Here is a 22,113-nt window from a genome sequence, read left to right as displayed (position 1 = left end):
ATCAGCAATAAAGAACCAATGAAAGTTAATGAGTAAAGGAATAAAACGATCAGAAGAGCATGATAGAGACTTTGCAAATGAGATTAACTTGCCTTCCCATATTAAAAAAAAGAATAACATCACTGAAAACTTTTTTTTTTAAATGACAGGGAAAATTTAAGATTATATTTAATTGTGCTTATTATTGGGATATTTATTTACCAAAACATATACAATGGGAATCATGTAAAGATATTAAAAATCACAAAAGTTGAAAAAGTAGGGAACTAAAACTTCTAAAATAAAAGTTAAGTATGTCTGTATTCCCAGGAGATTGACAATATCCTGCTTTGCCCTCTCTGTAGGCCAGTCTCAAGCAGTGATGCAGCAGTCTATTAATCTGTGAGAACAGGTAGGACAGGGTGAAGAAATTAGTAACCATGTAGTTTCAGGTCTACAAAAATTAGTATCACTGACAGTAGGCTACTTAGGAAGAGAATAAAGGGCAAGCACAAGATAGGAGGTTCAATTTATAAACTATTGTTGAGGCCAAGCCCATGGTCCCTGCCCTTCCAGAGTTAACAAATATTGACAATGGATACAGACCAGGTCTAGGGAAGTATAGAGATGAGCAAATCAGAGGAAAAAAAAAGAAGGTGAGGGGCCAGCCCGGTGGCTCAGGCGGTTAGAGCTCCATGCTCCTAACTCCGAAGGCTGCCGGTTCGATTCCCACATGGGCCAGTGGGCTCTCAACCACAAGGTTGCCGGTTCAACTCCTCGAGTCCCGCAAGGGATGGTGGGCTGCGCCCCCTGCAACTAAGACTGAACACAGCACCTTCCGCTGAGTTGCTGCTGAGCTCTCGGATGGCTCAGTTGGTTGGAGGACGGGCTCTCAACCACAAGGTGGCTGGTTCGACTCCCGCAAGGGATGGTGGGCTGTGTCCCCTGCAACTAGAAACGGCAACTGGACCTGGAGCTGAGCTGCACCCTCCACAACTAAGATTGAAAGGACAACAACTTGAAGCTGAACGGCACCCTCCACAACTAAGATTGAAAGGACAACAACTTGACTTGGGAAAAAAAAAAAAAAGGCCTAGAAGTACACACTGTTCCCCAGTAAAGTCCTGTTCCCCTTCCCCAATTAAAAAAGGAAAAAAAAAAAAGAAAAAAAGGTGATGCTCATAAGCCTTAAAAAACATAACATATAAATCAAGGTAGATTTCAATGAATTTTACTTTCTGTATCTGTGAAATGGAGACACTGCTCAGTAAGGTTCCTGTAATGATGAGGATGCATAATTTGAATTCAAAAGTTACCTGCCTTGTCTTTCCATAAACATTCTTTTATTAGCATCAATAACAGTTGGATACTGTATAAGAGCATTCAAAATTCTGTTTAAGAATGGTCCAGATTTCTAAGACCACAGCAGACCTAAAAGCACAGACTTCGTGGACTAGAGATTATTTTGTAAGTAGAAATTAATGTTGCTATGTTACTCAGGGAAGTGGAAATAAAGTATCACAGGGTTCAATTTGAGTTTTAAAGAAAAGGTAGGATTTGAACAAATGTTATCCGATAAAGGAAAGCATTATAAAAAAAAGAAAATGCCCAAGGAAACTTACTAAATATAAAAGTTAATTTGAGAAAATGTTATTTGAGTAATGTTATTTTAGAAAAAGCAGAAACGGTCTGGCCATAATTTATATTGAAAACAGTTGGGACATAAGGTTGAAAAAACGGCTGGATGTAGATTGTGAAGAAAATCCAATACCTTATATAAGGAGCTTCCCCATATAGTCGTGGTTCTCAAAACATTTTGACTTTGGGACTCCTTTGCACACTTAAAAATTATTGACGCCCCACAGATCTTTTGTTTTTGTGGGTTATATCTATCAATATTTCTTATATTAGAAATTGAAACTGAGAAATTTTTACAACACAAGAATATAAAGCACTCATTCCATCAGCTGTCAGTGAGACAATCACACCTTATGCCTCTGGAAACTCGACTACATACTTGTGAGAGAATGAGAGTGAAAGAAAACATTATAATATTATTATGAAAATTGGTTCTAACCTTGTCAACACCTGAAAGATTCTTGGCAAACCCTGGATGGACCCATACCACATTCTGCCAGTTCCTGTTTTATAGGATGATGAAATCAATGCAAGGTTGTTTGCTTGTTTGTAAATGAATATGCTGAGATGATCATGCCCAGGGAAAAAGTCAGGCAGAAAAAGGCGAGAACCCTATGATTTCACTTATATGCAGGATATAAAACGTAAAGCAACAAACAAACACTCATAGACACAGACAACAGTTTAGTGGTTACCAGAGGATATGGGATGAGGTGCAGAGTTAGGAGGGGTAGATGGGGTCAAATATATGGTAACAGAAGAAAATATGACTTCGGGTGGTGAACACACGATGCAATATATACATGATGTGTTATAGAACTGTACACTTGAAACCTATATAATTTTATTAACCAATGTCATCCCAGTCAATTTAAGAAAAAGATCAAATAAATGAGTTAATGGTGTGCAGAAAGACTAAAGCAGGAAGATACAATGAAAGAGCCCTGGATTTGGCATGGCAGTGAGATAGACTGCAAAGGCCAACCTTCCATTTACAGAAAAGTTCTTAAGGCTAGATTTGCAAACAATAAAATAATAAAGTGACTTAATTTCTTCCTTAAACTTCATCGTACCCACCATGATACAAAACTTTTTATTTTATTTTATTTCTTTTTAAGTAAGATATATCAGAAGTATGGTTTCAGATACTCTAAAACAGTTTCAATTTCAGAAAATTTAATTTTTCATAAAGATAATCTGTTAAATGTCAAATTTTGATTTAATGTGTATGCCTTTATATGACATTATAAAAGTAAAATCACATGCTAAAAAAAATTATCAGTCTGTGTGTCCTGATGTGTAGTTTTGAGTTATGATCTCTGTAATTATATGTTCAGCTAGCTCTGGGGGAGCTAGTCTTGGGAACTATCACATGTAACACCACTTTATGAAAACATGAACAAACTTTCAGAATTGAATGTGTCCATAAAGTTGGAAACTGTACATAATATTATACTGTGTTATAAAAATCTGTAAAATTCCTTCCTGTTTACTGAACAAACTTAAATTTTTAAACATATTTCAGTTCACTGTGTTAAGTGTATAAATTATATAAACAGAACGAAAATTTGTTAGACAAAGTGACTATATATATTTTAACAAAACCAAATTTAGAATACTTCAAGGAAAAGCCTGGATGATATCTAATCACTCAAATTTCATAGAGAATATCAGAAATTTGATTATATATCAAAGACCAGAGAAAGTCCTTTTAATTAAAAGGCACTGTAGGATATTACTAGAATGCCTCTAGGTAGATGATGTTAAAAAAAAATGACGATGAAAGACATTTTGTATTTAATATATTGAATATAAGTACTACTTTTTGAGACAAATCAATTTGGAATAAGATTCTACAAAAATGTGAGAAAAAATGCATGGATTTTGGATCATCTTTTAAAAGAATATGAAAGGCAAACTTAAGGATAACTGGTAAAATTGACATAAATGTGGATTATAATGCACTCTATCCTTATCAACCCCAAAATACATTTAACTGAAACCTGATTTTCTTACTTGGTATACGGTGCAATGTACCTGGCATACCTGCTATAGTGGGTTGAATATCCAAAAAGATATACACATATACACCCAGAAATTGAGAATGTAAACTTATTTGGAAAAAGGGTCTTTGTAGGTGTAATTGAGGTACAGCTTTTGAGATGAGAGCATACTGGATTAGGGAAGATCCTAAATCCAGTGAATAGAGTTGTTAGAAGAGAAGAGTAAGGGAAAGGACACGCAGGGAGAAGGCCATGGGGAGACAAGGGCCAAAACTGGAGTGATGTGTCTATAGGCCAAGGAATGCCAGGAATTGCCAGCAGCTACCAGAAACCAGAAGAGAGACATGAAACGGATACCCTGTCAGAGCCTTCAGAAGAAACTAACCCTACTGACACCTTGATTTTGAACTTCTGATCTCTAGAACTCTGAGAGAGTTAAGTTTGTTATTTTAAGCCACCGAGATTGCAATTTGTTATAGCAGCCAAAGGAAATTAATATATCCTGCAATCACATTTTAAATCAATGTTCATTCATTGTACCAAAAGCTGTATCATCTATTTTCTATCAAACTCTCCTGAATTGTCTCATCGATATTTGGTCATTTGTTATTCTATTTTTTAAAAACATTATGTTATATCCATCAATGATAACCTAGATATAGCTCTAATACAGTGTTTGTCTACTCAGTTAAAAGATCCTTGGAGGTAGGAACTGTCTATCTTAAATGTCTTTGTTGTCATGCCATTTCACCTAGTATAGTGCTATATACAGTGCATGATTAAATAACTTCCTATTTGATGAAATAAAGAATGACTAAAAACTTGCATTACAAGTTAAATCATCCTTATAGAATGGTTTAGGATACTAATGGAATCATTTAAAGATCTACATGTTTTCCTGCTCTTAAAATTAAAGTCTGGTCTTATCCACATCTTTATTTCCTTCTATTTAAAAAGAATAACACTTATTGTCAATGGATTTAAAATCTATACCAGGAATCTAACAATATTCAAGATATAGCAAGAATCACAGAAGTTAGAAGGGATAACATAAAACAAAGCCCCACAAAAAGCCTCGTTTGTAGAAGATGTAGTCACAAGTAAAAGAAGTTCATTACATTACATCTGTATTATGTTTTCTCATGTAAGGTATAGTTGCTTAACAATTTTCATAATTACCTGAAAAAAGGGAATGGAATTGAACAAAAAAATTTAAGCATACAACATACCTGAGTTCGTAAAATTTCATTTTTTGACAACTGCATATCACCAGTCAATTCTTTCACAATGATGCCCAGTGGCTCTAGACGTTTGCTGAAGTAATTTGTCATTTCAGCTGCCAAGGCTTTCATTGGAGCAACATACACAATCTGTACCAAAGAAACACTAGCTTGATGAATGAGCAAAAACTACCATGTTATTTGTTTCACAGTAGTCAATACAAGTCACAATTTCTTGTGAAATATGATTCTAGCCACTGTGAGTGAAAAAATCTTCATAGTGATATATGAAAAGTACTTATCCTTTGTTGGATAAGTGTGCAGCTGTTTAAAGGACAATGGAATTTGTTTATACAGCCTTATCACTTAGAAAATTGGTTCTGCTTCAAAGCTAAAAGTATTTTCATAGCTTTTCACAGGGGTAATGGGATTTTCATAACACAAACAGAGATTACCTTAATAGTAATGAAGTAAATCAAGCAGCACTCTTTATGTGACTTCATGAACAATATCCTAAAAAAACTTCCAGATTTTACATAACATGTACAACTGCCAAATGACTTTAATTTTACAATTTAAAAAGCTGTTGTCTGGCTTGTTAATTTCCTACCTTAAATTCATTCTTTTTGATAACACCTTGTTGAAAATGTTGGCGAATTTCATGCAAAACTGTAAGCATTGCAATGTTCGTCTTCCCAGCTCCAGTAGGGGCACAAATCAGCATGTTCTCATTGGTGTTGTAGGCAGTCTCAAACACAATTGACTGGATTCTGTTAAGTCTCCTCATTCCTTTAAAAGCCAGCTGCCCAATCTGAAAAATAACATGACCCATTGTAAATAATAATAATGTGAAGAAGCCCTACAAAAATTAAATGCAAACATTTATTTCCCTTGATTAAAAAAAATGACTAATTTTCTCAGTCTCTCAGTGTGTCCTGTATTTAAACTGAAGTGTGTGCATTGAGAACAATTCACAACTTTTGTACAATTCTAATGAATTTGGAAATTGCAACTCACTAAAATTTAAAAATATGATAATGTAACTATAACTGTATCTTTGTACACAATCCTAAGTATAAAACAATGATCAATTAATAATGTAGGGAAACAAAATTAAACACCGGTATCTCGAGTTCATATGATGATATTCCAGTTTATTTACTTGAAGGTGACTAATGAAGGTGTAGCCAAGAAACTTTCTGGTGAGATAAATCAATAGGAATTTCTGTTTCAATATCTTATGGATTAAAAAACCCCTCAAAGTCAGCTATAATAGTAGGAATATCAGCTACAGATTACACTTATTCAGAACTTACACTGCAACATATGCAATTGTAAACACTTTGATATAGTCCCTTTTTTATCATAAGAACAATTCTATGGTATAGGTATTATTATTTGCTTTTAAGAGAGAGAAAAATTGAGACACAGAGAGGCTAAATAATTTTTCTTAGAGTATTCCTACATAAAAAGTCTTTAGAGATGAAAACCAATATCTGAGAGTAAACAGAACACTGGATGGGAATAATGAATGACAGGAAACTACAGTGACTATATTAATGACAGAAAACGAAAAAGATTTTAAAGCCAAGAACATTACCAGGGATAGATAGTCATTTTATAATGACACAGTGGTCAATTGATCAATAGGACATAACAGTCCTACATGCTTACATACCTAATAACATATCTCCAATATACATGAAGCAAAAACTGATAGACATGCAAAGGGAAATAGACAAATCCACAATTATAATTATATATTTCAATATCCCTCTACAACAATCGATAGAACAAGTAGGCTTGAAAATCACCAAGGCTATTTACTTGAATAGCACTATCAACCATTTGACCTAACTTATACTTATTCACCTAACAATAGTAGAATAGAAATTTTTTTCAATTGCTCATGGAACATTTACCAAGATATACCATATTCCGGGTCATAAAATAAGTCTTAATAAATTGATAATGAAGCAATTCATACAAAGTATGTTCTCTGATCACAAGGGAATTAAATTAGAAATCCTTAAAGATGCTTAGAAAACATCCAACTATTTGGAACTAAATAATGCACTTTCTAAATAACCCATGGATGAAAACAGAAATCAAAAGGGAAATTAATAGTTATTCGTAATTGAAGGAAAACAAAATCTAAACATATCAGAATTTGTGAATGCTGCTAAAGCAATACTTAGGGGAAAACATATAGTACTAATCACCTATATGAGAAAAGAAGAAAGGTTTCAAATGAATGAATTCATCTTCCAAAATAAAATATTAGAAAGAGGAAAAATTAAAACCAAACTAAGCAGAATTATCGAAACATTAGAGATCAAAGTGGATATCAATGAAATGAAAACAGAAAAGCTTTTTATTTTAGACAAAAAAAAATTGATTAATCTCTAGCCAAGGAAAAATTACCAATGTCAAGAATGAGAAAGGTGGTATCACTACAGATGCTACATGTATTAAAACAACAATAATGAAATATTATAAACAACTTTATATCAATAAATTTGACCACTTAAGATGAAATGGACAACTTTTTTAAAAGACATAAAATACCAGAGCCCACTCAAGAAGAAATATACAACTGAAATAAACCTATATCTATTTAAACAAATTAAGGCTGAAGCTAAAATATTTGCTACAAAGAAAGCTTCAGACCTAGATAGCTTCATTGGTAAATTCTAACTAACATTTAAGAAGGAAATAATAACAATTCTAGATGGAGTTTCAGGCTATTCAGCATTATTGGAGAAGAGAGAATACTTCCTAACTCATTCTATGAGGTTAGCAATTCCCTGATAGCAAAATCAGACAAAAAAAAAAAAAAATTACAGACCAATACCCTACATGAACATAGAAGACAATTATAAACAAAATTTTAGTGTGTAAAATTTTACAAAATAATACATCATTACCAAGTGGGGATTACCACAGGAATGCAGGGTTGGTTTAACACTAAAAAGATAAATGTAATTCACCATAATAATAAATTACAACAGAAAAAACACAATTATCTCAATAGATACAAGAAAATAATTTGACAAAATTCCACATCCATTCCTGATTGCAAATACAAAAAACTCTCAGCAAAGTAGAAAAATAAAGGAATTCTTCAACCTGTTAAAGGGTGTATTAAAATATCCTACAAATCATAACATACTTAATGGTGAAAGACTGCATGCTTTCCCCTCAAATCAGGAACAAGACAGATGATATACTTACCATTTAGCATTGTACTGAAGGTGCTAGTCAATAAAATCTTTTTGAGTTTAAAAACAAAGACATTTATATAGGAAAGGAAGAAGCAAAATTGTCATAATTTAGAGGACATAATTTTTTTCTGCAATAAATCTAATGGAATCTACAAAAAAAAAACCCTCCTATAACTAACAAGCAAATTGTAGAAAGATATAAGAGCAACATAAAAAAGTTATAGTTCCATATGCAAACAAAAAATATGAAAGTAAAGTTTGTTTAATAATCATTAAGTTATGAAATACTCAGGGAAAAAGCTGAAAAATGTGGAAAACATTTATTATATACTGAAAACAATATAATTTTGCTAAGAGAAATGAAAGAAAACTCAATATTCTTAAGATGTCAATTCTCCTCAAATTGATGTGCAGACCCAATACAATTCTAATCAAAAGCTCAGCAGGCTTTTCTGTAGAAATTGACAAACTGATTCTAAAATTCATATGGAAACAAATGGGACCTAAAAGAAACAAAACAACTTTGAAAAACAAGAAGAATGGAAGAGAGCTAAAACTACCTGCTTTCAAGGATTATTTAAAACCTAGAAACATCAAAACAATATGGTACTGGTATTTTGTTTAAACAAATAGATCAAGGAACAGAATAGAGAATCTAGAAATAAACCCTAACGTATAGGGACAATTGTTTTTCTTTTTTAATTAAAGTTTATTAGGGTGACAATTGTTAGCAAATTTACATAGATTTCAGGTGTACAATTCTGTAAAACATCATCTATATATCACATTGTGTGTTCACCACCCAGAGTCAGTTCTCTTTCCATCACCATATATTTGATCCCCTTTACCCTCATCTATCACCCCACCCCCTCCCTGTTTATCCTCTGATAACTACTAAACTATTGTCTGTGACAACTGGTTTTTGACAAAGGCACAAAAACAATGAAAAATTTAAAAAGTAGCATTATGAATGAATAATGCTGAAACAAATGGATATAACCATACAAAAAATAAACTTGGAGCCAAACCTCACATCATATATAAAAATGAACTAAAAGCAAATTACCTGACCTAAATTTAAAACTTAAAACTATAAAACTTGTAGGAAAAAAATAGGAGAAATCCTTTGTGGTCTTAAGTTAGGTCAAGATTTATTAAATACACCATAATCCATAAACAAACAAATTGATACACTGGACTTAAGCAAACTTTAAAACCTATAATCCTCAAGACATTATTAAGAAAATAAAAGAAATCATGGCATGAAAGAAAATCTTTGGGAAGCATATATCTGATAAAGAACTTATATCCAGAATATATAAAGGATTCTATAAATACAACACTAAGAAAACAAAAAATATAGTTTTTAAAAAGAGGAAAAGACTTCAACAGCTACTTAACCAAAGAAAATATATCTGGAAGGCAATAAGCACACTACAGGATGTTCAACATCATGAGTCATTTAAGGAAATTTAAGTGAAAAACTTATTATTTAACCTAAACATTCAACTTCAAGAAGTTTATCCCAATTAAGCCAACTAAACAAGAGTATCAGATAAATAAGCAGAAAGATGTTTGCTATACATCACTTGTAATTAAAAAACCAAATATATATTCAATATCCGTAAGTAGAGGACTGGGATATAAGTAATTCACAATGCATTCTTCACGATTATAGTAGTTAAATAGAATGAGGCAGATATATATGCCAGGAAAATGTACCTGAAAGGGAAAAAATATGCCACAGAACAGTAAGAAAACTAATTAAATATAATTTGTTAATACAAAAAACACTATGGAAAGATATATCAAACTGTTCCATTTAGGGCTGGGATTATAAAGAAACTTTCACTTTCTATTTTATAAATTTAGATATCACATTTTAGATATTACTTTTTTTGTAAACAGATTTTATATTCAGCCCCACAAAAATACTTTTCTGTTTTGATAAAAATATATATCTTAAGAATGAACAAAGGGGAAGGTCTACTTTGTACTGTTTTAATGTATGAAAAATAATAATTTATTGCTTTATAGGTATAAATTCCTAATATTTTCATGTAAATATAAAGTACATGATTTTCATTATGTCCTATAAAGAGTGCTATATCTTTACCAAACACCAAATTTCCAATTTGTGCTCCCATTTGAATATGCATTGAAAAATTACTACATTCTATTAATTAAGAGAGAAGAAAGTGCATAGCCACTGTTAGTTTCTCTTTACTGAAGAGTCATGAGTTTTAATGTTCATGACAATAATTCATTTTGAACCAGACAATCTGGGTACAGGAAATTAAGTCTTGGCAACAAAAGACCTCAGGAGAGAAATCTACTATTAAATCTTTGAAGGAGGTGAGATCATACGATTTTGTGAAAATCAGGTAAGTTAGTTATTTTATAAAATTAAATTGAGCCAAATTTTATTACATAAAAAAGCAACGGAAATCACAATGCTTAATTCATAATCCTTTCATATCATTTAATAGAATGCATTTACACCATTTAAAGCAGTAACAGAAAATACTCAATATTCCCATGAGTGTTAATTCCTAAAAATTTTCTCATACTGAGCAGTCAATCTAAGAAGCATAGAAAACAGTCAACCTAAGAAGCATAACAACAAAATACCCAACTAAATAAATAGATGGCCCTTCTATATATACTCCACTCCCTGATGACAATATGATAAATAAGAAGCTATTACTGCCCTTGAAAAGAAAATCACAAAGAGAGTAAAACAAACAATAGCAACATCGTGTTTCATGAGAAGGTCTGATGGGAGTCAGAGGACACTAACTTCTTGGAAGGGGAACATGCCCTCCTCATTCCCAAGTTTGAGTTAAGGCTTGAATGCTAAGGAAAACTAAGGAAGTCTCAAGAGGGGATTTTAAAAGACAAACAAAACGTTGGTTGCAGAATCGTTAACAAGCTGCACTGATAAACCAACCAGATTGCATATTTGTGTTTCTACCAGCACACTCTTAATAATAATTAAACATGCCAGATGTTACGCTGAAACAGCCTCACCAAGGTGCTATGCCAATAGTTACATTCACAGTGCACAGGGAGACAGGGAAAGCATGGATGAAACTCAGTTATGGGTTTGATTTGGCTAGGTTTGGTTTGCTTGAGACAGAACCACCATAATAAGTGAGAGCTGGTTTCACAAAACCAGTATTATAATTAAGTATACATACTTCAGAGGCATACATCAGAAGTAAAATTGGAGGCTTAGAATCTGGTATTTTCTATGAAATTAATGTATTATTTTCATAAGAGAGATGAACTCATATTGACACGTATATATTATAAGTATCCCTCCAGGATGTCATTATAAATATTGTAGCTTAAAAACGTAAGACACCATTATTTGGTATTACAATTTGGCCCAGGTTGTGGTACCTGCCTTCTAATTAACAGCTGTACGTCTAACCATCCCAATAAAACAGAAGCAAAACAGTTTCTGTCAAATCCTGTTAAATCCCCCAAAGATAATGTCATTTTCAGTTTCTTGGCTGATATTTATGGTAATAACTGGTTTTTGTTCTGACTTTAACCTTTAAATTACTTCCACTCGGTTGCTTGAACTCTTTTAAAGAAGGTATAGTATTTGGACTTAGGTGATTAATCTCACAAAATGTTACAGATATTAAATTATGGGTAATAGCTTAATTTAAAAATTTTCAGAGTAAATATGACTTTAAACTTTCCACAATTTATTAAATAAAGCAAGGATGTCATTTTAAATATACATCTCCTTAAACAAGAAAATTTCATCAATAGAATCCTCAAATGAATTGTGAAAGATAAGAGACTACTTCCACTTGTATTCAATCTAACAATATTTGATAACTTATGATTTCAAGTCACGATTTAATTTAATATAAGTAATAACACAGCAAAAATGTATGTTATATAAATGAAAGTATTAATGACTTATTTAGAACAGTCAGTTTGATACACAAATTCTGTGTGTGTATATTCTGGTATTCTATTGCTTAATAACATACTTGATATTGATTTACTGAAGAACAAAAATTTAGAAATAGTTAAATTGATACATTTTTAAATTTCTAATATTTTAAATACACATTTTAATATCATTAACTCATTCCCTTAAAACAGATGGTCCGAGAATAATTTATTTATTGGGGAAACAAGTAGTAAACTGGACTTGTAAATTGCTGCCTTAAATTTAATTTACTGCTTATTTCCCGACATGAGATCTTAAGTTCACATAGAAAGGTTCCAAAAACACTAAACCCACCACCCAAAAGAGTCAGAGAAGGACCTGGTCCAAAACTGCTGAAGGGGAGCTCAGCTGAGGCTGTGCTGAGGAGACCAGTGTGCTGAGAACAACTTCTTATACTTCGGGTAGAGAGTATGTGTGCTTTGAAAGAGGGCAGATTGCTGAGACTCAACTCTTGAAATTTTCATTCATTTGCTTAGGTTGGGGAATAGTAATCTGCACAGTTTTTAAGATCCTGCCCCCCAAACCCCCCACCCCCACCGAGTGATTATCAAGTATAAGCAAGATTGAGAACTGCTATCCTAAGTTTCCCTATCTATCCCCAACACAGTGATTAGGTTTTCTTAGTCATCTGTTTTTTAATAATTTAACATAACTAACTCTGGAAAAAACAAAGTACATTTTACTCAGAAAAACTTCTGTTTAAAACATGTATCAAATTAAAAAGGAGAAGTTTAATAAGGGAGTCCCTATAAGAAAAAATGTTTTGCTTGAATTTCTTGTGTAGTATATAAAGATTTGAAAGGACAGGCAAAACATTTGAAGAAAGAAATTATAAAACTTATGTAATAAAACACGATCTTATGGAGACTCCTAAAGAATTCATTCTCAAACACATGCAAAAAATGAAACTGTACCACTCTCTTACACCACATACAAAATAAACTCAAAATGGGTTAAAGACTTAAATGTAAGGCCTGAAACCATAAAACTACAAGAAGAAAACATAGGAAGTAAACTATCTGACATCAGTCTAAGTAATATCTTTTTGGACATGTCCCCTCGAGCAAGGAAGACAAAAGCAAAAATAAACACACAGGACTACATCAAACTAAAAAGCTTCTGCACAGAGAAGGGAACCTTCAACAAAACAAAAAGGCAACCCACTAAATGGGAGGATATATCTGCAAATGCTATATCCCTTAAGGGGCTGGTATCCAAAACACATAAGAAACTCATACAACTCAATAACAAAAAAATAATCCCATCGAAAAATGGACAAAAAAGACATTTTGCCAAAGAAACATACAGATGGCCAACAGACATATGAAAAGATGCTCAACATGACTAATCATCAGGGAAATGAAAATCAAAACCACAATGAGATATCACTTCACACCATTCAAAGTGGCTATTATCAAAAAGTTAACAAACTACCAGAGGGTAAGGGGGGTGGGGGGTGGGAGATGAGGGTAAGGGGGATCAAATATATGGTGATGGAAGGAGAACTGACTCTGGGTGGTGAACACACAATGGAATTTATAGATGATGTAATACAGAATTGTACACCTGAAATCTATGTAATTTTACTAACAATTGTCACCCCAATAAATTTAAAAAATAAATTAAAAAAAAAAAAGTTAACAAACAAGTGTTGGCAAGAATGTGGAGAAAAGTGAACACTTGTGCACTTTTCGTGGGACTGAAAACTGGTACAGCCCCTTTGAAAAACCAGTATGGAGCTTCCTCAAAAAACTAAAAATGGATATACCATATGACCTAGCCATTCATTCTACTTCTGGGTATTTATCCAAAGAAAATGAAAACACTAATTCGAAAAGACATATGTACCCCTATGTTCACTGCAGCATTATTGTAATAGTGAAGTTATGGAAGAAACCTAAGTGCCCATTGATGGATGAATGGACAAAGAAGATGCAATATATATACATACAAACATTTTATATATATATATATATATATATATATATATATATATATATATATACACACACACATATATACATATATACACATGTGTATACACACACACACACACACACACAAATGCATACAACGGAAATTTATGCAGCGATAAAAAAGAATGAAATCTTGCTATTTGCAACAACATGGATGGATCTAGAGGCTATTATGCTAAGTGAAATAAGGCAGAGAAAGACAAATACCATATGATTTCACTTACATGTGGAATCTAAAACCAAAAAAAAACACACAGACTCATAGAAACAGAGATCCAAGGGATGGTTACCGAAAGGGGGGGGATGGAGGATAGGTGAAAATGGGAAGGGGGATATAGTCAATAATATTGTGATAAGTTTACACGGTGACAGATGATTACTAGAAGTAGTGTGGTAATAACACTGTAAGGTATAAAAATGTTGAATCAGTGTATTTTACACCTGAAACTAATACAACCAATATAAGATTGCATAATAACTATACATATATAATTAAATACAAAAAAATAATTCATTGAGATTTCTTTATATATTGATTTTCCCTGGTACTTCAAAATTGCCTAATTATTATTTTCATACAACTGTGGAATTTATCAAGAATGTAAGAGCTTGTTTAGAATGTAAAAAGAGGGTAACCTATGTTTATTTAGTCACTCTTTAATATTTGCAGCGTTACATGAGGGGGTTAAGTTAAATAATGCAATATAAAGTGCCTAATGAAACGCATAGTATTTACTAAAGAAATATGAGTTACTTTGCTTTATATTTATTTAAAGCTGTCTTCTACATTACTCCGATATTCATCTTTGAGGCGTTCAAAAGTTATATATACAAAAATAATTCCACTTACCAATCACCCTTAACAGAAAGATTCAAAGAGTACCCAAATGAAGAGCAAAACTCAATACCAATGTGAGAAAGTAAGCAAAGCAACAGTTTATATAAGCATTATTCAAGCTGGGAATTTACTGATCACCAAAAACATATCACAGAAACCGCTACACATTTTCTGTGTGCCGACTCATGTGATGTTCAAAATACTCTGATGAGGAAAAGGAAACTGAAACTTAGAGATGTTATGCAACTTGATCCACATCACAAAATGCGCAAATGGTGAAGTTGGGGATTCAGCATCAGTTCTATTGGCCTAACTGGATAATAAGTTTCTTAAAGGCACAACTATAATTCTAAACCACTTGGTACCAACCATACCGCCTAGCACAATGCCTGACATCAATCAGTAGCTCAAGAAATTATTATTGATGATTGATGACAAATCTGTACATATTTATAGAGACAAATAATGAAAATAATATAAATAGCAATATAATCATACCAAATATTTCTGTTTATTATAATAGGCCCGTGTAACCACACTACACAGATATATTGGATGATAGGGACTAAGTCTATTTGTAAAGAAATTTGAAATTCCCACATTACAAGTTAAATTTATCTAGTTTTCATACTGCTGAATAAATTCAAGTTCTAAAAATCATCATTCAGAGATAGCTCAATATGCCTGTAAGCTTTTAATCTTCTCCTTTCTAATTTCCTACGACAAAAATCAATAAAGTGTAGGTTGTAAAGAAAGTTATTTTGTTAGATTTCTCATAGCTAGAGGCAGATGTCAGTTATAACTCTCTCTCTAGCTTAGCAGGTATTTTTCAAGCAGCTGGTGCCCTTTTCCTAGTTAGCTTGTTTGCAAGTGTTCCCAGTAGACTTTATAGTACTTCAATTCTGAAAAAGTTCAGGGCATACGGGTAAAATTAAATGTTCTTTAGAAGGGAAAATTTAGTAGTATTTCCCTTCAAATAAGACCTAGCTATTTCATATATTTGACCTATAGAGCACTTTCATAGCAAGTAAACATTACTGTTTAATCATATAATTTAAATAACTGCTGGGAGTCTCAAATAAATAAAAATCTCTTATTTATTGCTTTATAACAAAGCTTATCCATTACATCAAATTTTTACATATTAAATACTTACTGACCCCCAAAATAGAAGATCAATAGCATGTTTTTCACACATAGCAGACTGCATCAAAATACTTAATTATTTTTGAGAGTAAGATGAGAAATTAAGTTTTTCCTTAAGTTTCCATATTATTAGGTTGGTGCAAAAGTAAATGCAGTTTAAAAGGTTAAAAATAATTGCAAAAACCACAATTACTTTTGCACCAACCTAATAATACTTTAAATACTACTCTAATACATAAAATAATGGCTCTCTTGACACTGACCAAGTTTTTAATAAAAAAAATATACCATTTTAAAGTTTCTATGTAAGAAGTAACATGGAGAAGACATAATCTCTATATTTTACACCAGGTCCATAGAGAGTTTTCAACTCAAAATCAGGAGCTAATTCTTTCTCTGTACACCCCACACCAGCTCTATTTAAAAAAACAAACATGGTGAAGTTCATTGTCACTGCTCAGATAAAGCCCAATTCCCATAGACCACAACAGTGAACAAACAACTCAAGTCTCATGATCTAAAGAAATCTTCATTAACAGCTATAGCCTGCATTGATTCCTCTGCCTTCTGTGTGAGATTACATTAAATTCAAATACTGATTTTGTACTTAGTGCCCTCCACAGAATATTGTTGGCAAATACTTAACACAGATGACTTGTTACGTCTCCAGCTATTTGGCAAGCTCCCTGAAGACGGAGGGGGACAACCTGTATTTCTTTTTTGATTTTCTATTTTTTTTAAATTTTTTATATTACTTAACAATGTCTCTCAAGTCACCGGGGCAGTAAACATATAAAGTCCTTTTTTCTACCTTACTTCTTTTTGGTTGATGATGTTAAGCAGACAATAGAATGAGAAAAAATAAAAACAAAAATCTTAATAAACAAGAAGTTAAAAAGGAAGCTTTATCTAGGAACATGATGTTAAAACAAAAATTCTAAGGGCAATGCAATTAGCTATTAACCTCCTTCAGATATAGGTAGGAAAACATACCTTCTAACTTGCTATAATTCCCAATTCCCAATTTTCAAAGTTACCTGCTGCTTTTGGTTTAAAAGGAAAATAAAATCCAGATAAACACTGAAGACTCTGTTTACAAAGAGGGATGATGTTTGTTTTGGCGGAGTAGTAATCCTCAACTCCATCACCTTTATGTCCAGTTCATTCCCTTAGAAGTGTTTTCCATCTGGGGGTGCGGATTTTTTATTGTAAAATAATAATCAGAGAGCGAAATGCTCCAAAGATCTCCAGAGTCTCCCTTAAGCCTTTAGGTAAGTACTGAACAGCACAAGCGTATGATAAAACTACTCAAGGTAGAAGACTTCAACAACCATCTAAATATATTAGAGGAATCAAACTTAAACCTCACCATACAGGGTCTGGAATAGTTCCCGTTCTTGCCAGCCGTAGTGGAAAACCTCTTAACTAACTGGGAATTAAGAGTACTCGGAAGAGCTTTGCCTCAGTACTGGGGCAAAATTAGTCCTAGACTAAATGCTGCTCTGGTTTACTTAAGAAATTTTAAAACACCTGAAAAGACCAAACTGATCCAAAGTGACTTAAGTATGTATGTCCCAGGAAAAATTCAAGAATATTTACAAGAATACAAAAATATTCAATACTCAACAAGTAAAATCACAATGTGTGACATTCAGTCGAAAATGATCAAGTATACTAAAATGCAGAAAAATATTATAATAAACATAAGAAATATTCATCGATTAAAACCAATCCAGAAATACCACACATGACAGACCTTCAAGAAGCTAGAGCAAGAGTCAGCAAAGTATGGCCTGTGGGCTAAATCTTGCCAGAGGCCTATTTTTATTTTTTATTTTGTTTTTATTTTTTATGGCCTACAAGCTAAGAATGGTTATTACATTTTGAAAGGGCATTTTAATAAAAAAGACAATAATGACTATGCAACAGAGACCCAATGTAGTTTACAAAGACTAAAATAATTAATATCTGCCCTTTTACAGAAAGTTTGCTGACTCCTAAACTACAGAAATGACTGTGTAAGTAGAGACATAGAAGATATTAAAATGATCCAAATCCAACTTCTAGATAATAAGCTACAATGACTGAGATTAATATATATATGTGTATATATATATATACATATATATATATATACATACACACACACACATATGTATATGTATATATATGTATATATATACTGGATGACATTAACAATATTTTAGATATTACAGAAGATCACTGAATGTGAAGACAAGGCGTAAAATGAAATATGAAGACAGAAAAATACATCCCCCCCTGCCCCACAAATAAAAACAGTTAAGAGAACATCAGTAAACTTTTGACAACTTTGGGAACCCTAATGTCTCACTTTTCCCATAATTTGTAACTGTGAGAACAGTTTTTCCTTCCTTGGATAATGACTTATCTTGGAATGCAATTTATTAACCTCATCCAGAGAGTTCTGAAAAGGCGATAGTGGACATAAGATTATTTTATAAAAAACAATGGTTGGAAATTTCCCACACTTAAAAACTATAAAATCACAGATCCAAGATCACACTCACACACACACACACACACACACACACACACCTCTGAAGAAAATCATACCATGGTAAACAGAATTCTAAGTTGGCTCTCAAGATTTCCTTTCCAATCCCTACTACTAACTCCACAGTATACAAAGCGTGCATAAACCTCAGAATTGTAACTACAATGGATTTACTTCTTTGATTAGGTTATACTATACGGAACAGTTGACCTTTAGGTTGGAAGTTTGTCTGGGTGAGTCTGACCTAATCACATGAATCTGTTAAAGTCAGGGAGATTTTTCAGCTGCCAACAGAAGTCAGAGATTTGATGGGATGTGCCACATGCCAAAGAAGGTGGGCAACCTTTAGAAACTAAGAATAACCGACAGCAAGGAAATAGGGACCTCAGTTCTGTATCTGCAAGGAAATGGATTTGGCAAACAACCTGAACGAGCTTCCACATAATTTCCAGGTAAGAGTTCTGCCAGGCCAATGCCATGATTTCACCCTTGTGAAACCATGAACAGAGAACACAGTCAAGTCCATACAAATCACACCTCCAGAACTATCAGGTAATAAGTGAATATTTTAACTAAATTTTTGGTAATTTCTTATATGATAACAGAAAGCTAATATAAAGTCACATCATAATCAAACTGCCTAAAACCAGTGATAAGAAAAAACATCTCAAAAATCAATCTTGAGCAGAGGGTAAATACGTTATTACATAGAGAGGAAATTAAGAATGAGAGTATACTTTTTTTTATTAAATTTATTGGGGTGACATAGGTTAATAAAATTATACAGGTTTCAAGGGCACAATTCTATAACACATAATCTATATATTGCACTGTGTGGTCACTACTCAAAGTCAAATCTTCCATCACCATACACTTGACCCTCTTCTTATCAGAAACAATACAAGCAAGAAGACAATGTAGTTACATTTATAAGTACTAGGGGGAAAAATTCAACCTAGAATTCTATGTCCTTCAAGAACACAGACAAAATGAAGACTTTTTCACATGTACAAAGCTGAAAGAATTTATCACCAACAGATCTGCACTGTAAGAAGTGAATACCAGATGGAAATCTGGATCTACAGAAAGGGATAAAGGGTACCAGAGAGGTATACAAATATAAAAAACATTTTTGTTGTTACTATTTAGATATCTTAAAAAAAAAAAAAACTGCCATAGGAAAAAGAATAACAGTGTATTGTAGGGTTTATATAACACATGTAGAAGTACTCCGCATTTACATGTTTGTTTATTCATTTATTTTGCTCTGGTGAAAAATCTGACAAATATAAGCAGCAAACAGAATCAGTATTTTTATGGCTCCAATTGTTAGGTGAGGCTATGTTAAGTATCAAGGGAAACTAGAAGTTGTTTAAATGATTAGAAATTTAATTTGTGCTATATTCTTTCCTTCCTCATGAAATTTACGGAAATTTCTTTGCTAAGATCTTTATCAGTGTAAAAAAGATCGTAAACTCACTTGTCAGCTTTAAATTTTGTTGTATTTGTTATTATTTCTTGATACCACCTCTTACAAAGGCAGTGAGTGATTCAAGCCCCTGGTTCTGACAAAACTGATGATATGCTTGACAGTGTAATATGCGGCTTGTGGGGTGTTTCAGGAAAATACTTTTTTATCTGGTAGCGAAATTTTATCCTGTTCAAGTTGATCCCGTGAAAAAGATCCACAGTTTGAAATGTTTTTCTGGATGCTTCTTTAGCCCTCTTACCATTGTAATTTGATTGAATCAAACCAAGTCAATAAACTCTTTAGCTGTAAGAACCCTTCAGATTCAGAGCACAAAGTAATAATAAAACCAAAGGAATAGTAACACTTTTTTTGCTTAGCCTATTTGACTTTTTCCAAACTGTCAATCTTGAGAAAACCACAGATGCCAATAATTGTAATGACGCGTTTCTTTAGTTTCTATAAATTAACTAGAAACTACTCTATGTGTCTTAATATAGTGACTATGATATTTAGGTCTTTCTGATCTTCTATGTTAGAATCAATACTACTCCATATGTGTTTGGATTGAAAGACTAGATGAATAGCATAAATGAACACGTAGGTAACTGATTTAATAAATATAATTTCCAAAGTAATGTAATGGTAAGTCTTCATTTTATCCATATTCTGATCTCACCATGTCAGTTTTCATCATTACATTTATTATTTTAAGTTAACATTTTAGCTAAAGTGTACTAAGTACTGAACACTCTTCAAAGTGTTTTACATAAACTAATTTAATCCTCATAATAAAACTACTAGGTAAGCATCCTAATTTTACAACTGAAACACTAGATCACAGCAAGGATAGAAAGTGGGGAGCCAAGTCAAATTGTCAGCCTCGTTTCAGAGGCCCTGCTCCTAACCAACATGGCATGGTTCCTTCCAGGCACAATACGAACAAAACTTTTCCTTTTCGCTCATTCTTTATCTTAATAAATGATACTATCACTCACCCATGTTGCCCTGGATGTCATTCTAGATTCTTCTCTTCGCTTCATCCCCTCTATTTAGTCAATAATCAGATCTTATATATGTTAGTAGCTAAATTATTCTCCATTGTCCCACTTTTCATATAGGCCGCCACTTTCTTAATTCAGGCTTGTAGCATTTCTCTCCAGAACTACTGTAGCAGCTCTACTCAACCTTCAACTTTGTATTGCAATCCCTCTAAAGGAAAAAAACTTGATAACTCTATTTTTAACAAGTAATAGTCACCAAATATTGATTCTAACCTTTAGCATGATTTTCAAAGCCCTTTGTGTGAAAAACGGGTCTCTTTCTTGACCTATTTGCTGTCACTATCCATGTACACCTTACATGCTAATAATACTGAAATACATATTTCCAGGTCATAAACTGTTTCATGGTGCATCCCGGCCTGGAATACCCCTCCCTTATGTCTATCTGGCAAAATCCTGTGCTCTCAACATTCACCTCCATGAAGGTTTCTTCTGTGAATTATTAGTCTGCCTTCTCTGTGCTGCCATAGAATCTCCTACAACACACCCCTACTGTATTAGCTATCTCCATGGAAATGGTGTGAAGTAGATACACTATACTGAGTAACTTATCATCAGGAACAATATTCTTCCTGTTATCTCCCCCAGAACTTAGTCTAAAAACATGGGATTTGAGAAACTGGGGTCATAGAAAACTTCAAATTCTCTACATTCATATTTTATAAGACTCAACTTTATTCTCAAATGAAACATTACACGCATTTTATATTACCTTTCCAAACCAAATATTACATTTGGGTCAGTATCCCATTTTTGCTGAATAACACTCTATTGGCTATTCAAAAAATAAAATCTTCCAACTGTGAAAACAAGACAGAAATCAACTTATTTAACACCAAAAGAAAGCAAACCTAACTCTTCCACTCAAAATATCAAAGAGATAGTTCTGTTTGCTTAGCATCTTTCTCATTTCATTTTAAGGTAGTAGTAACAGCATCCACCTTTCTTTTGGCAAGTTCCTCCTTGACTCCTGCTGGCTCATGAGGGGCAAACAATGAGGATACACACATGAGTAAGTGTGGTCAATGAGACCACACTCCCACCA

The 22,113-nt window shown here is 32.9% G+C and overlaps 1 protein-coding gene across 1 annotated transcript in view; it reads right to left on the bottom strand.

Annotated features, from left to right (window-relative positions):
- ASCC3 (activating signal cointegrator 1 complex subunit 3) overlaps positions 1-22,113 on the bottom strand; it is a 300,443-nt gene that overhangs the window by 209,652 nt on the left and 68,678 nt on the right. Inside the window, exons 9-10 of the mRNA XM_019738872.3 lie at positions 5,451-5,651; positions 4,850-4,990 (exon numbers count right to left, since the gene is read on the bottom strand). Of these exons, the coding sequence (XP_019594431.3) occupies positions 4,850-4,990; positions 5,451-5,651 (342 nt within the window). The remainder of the gene's footprint in view (positions 1-4,849; positions 4,991-5,450; positions 5,652-22,113) is intronic.

The sequence above is a fragment of the Rhinolophus sinicus genome, chromosome 2 (assembly GCF_057876585.1).
Source record: "Rhinolophus sinicus isolate RSI-liver-muscle chromosome 2, RSI-T2T, whole genome shotgun sequence".
NCBI lineage: Eukaryota > Metazoa > Chordata > Mammalia > Chiroptera > Rhinolophidae > Rhinolophus > Rhinolophus sinicus.
Note: the sequence above shows the minus strand (reverse complement) of the source record. Positions and strands in the feature narration are given on the sequence as shown.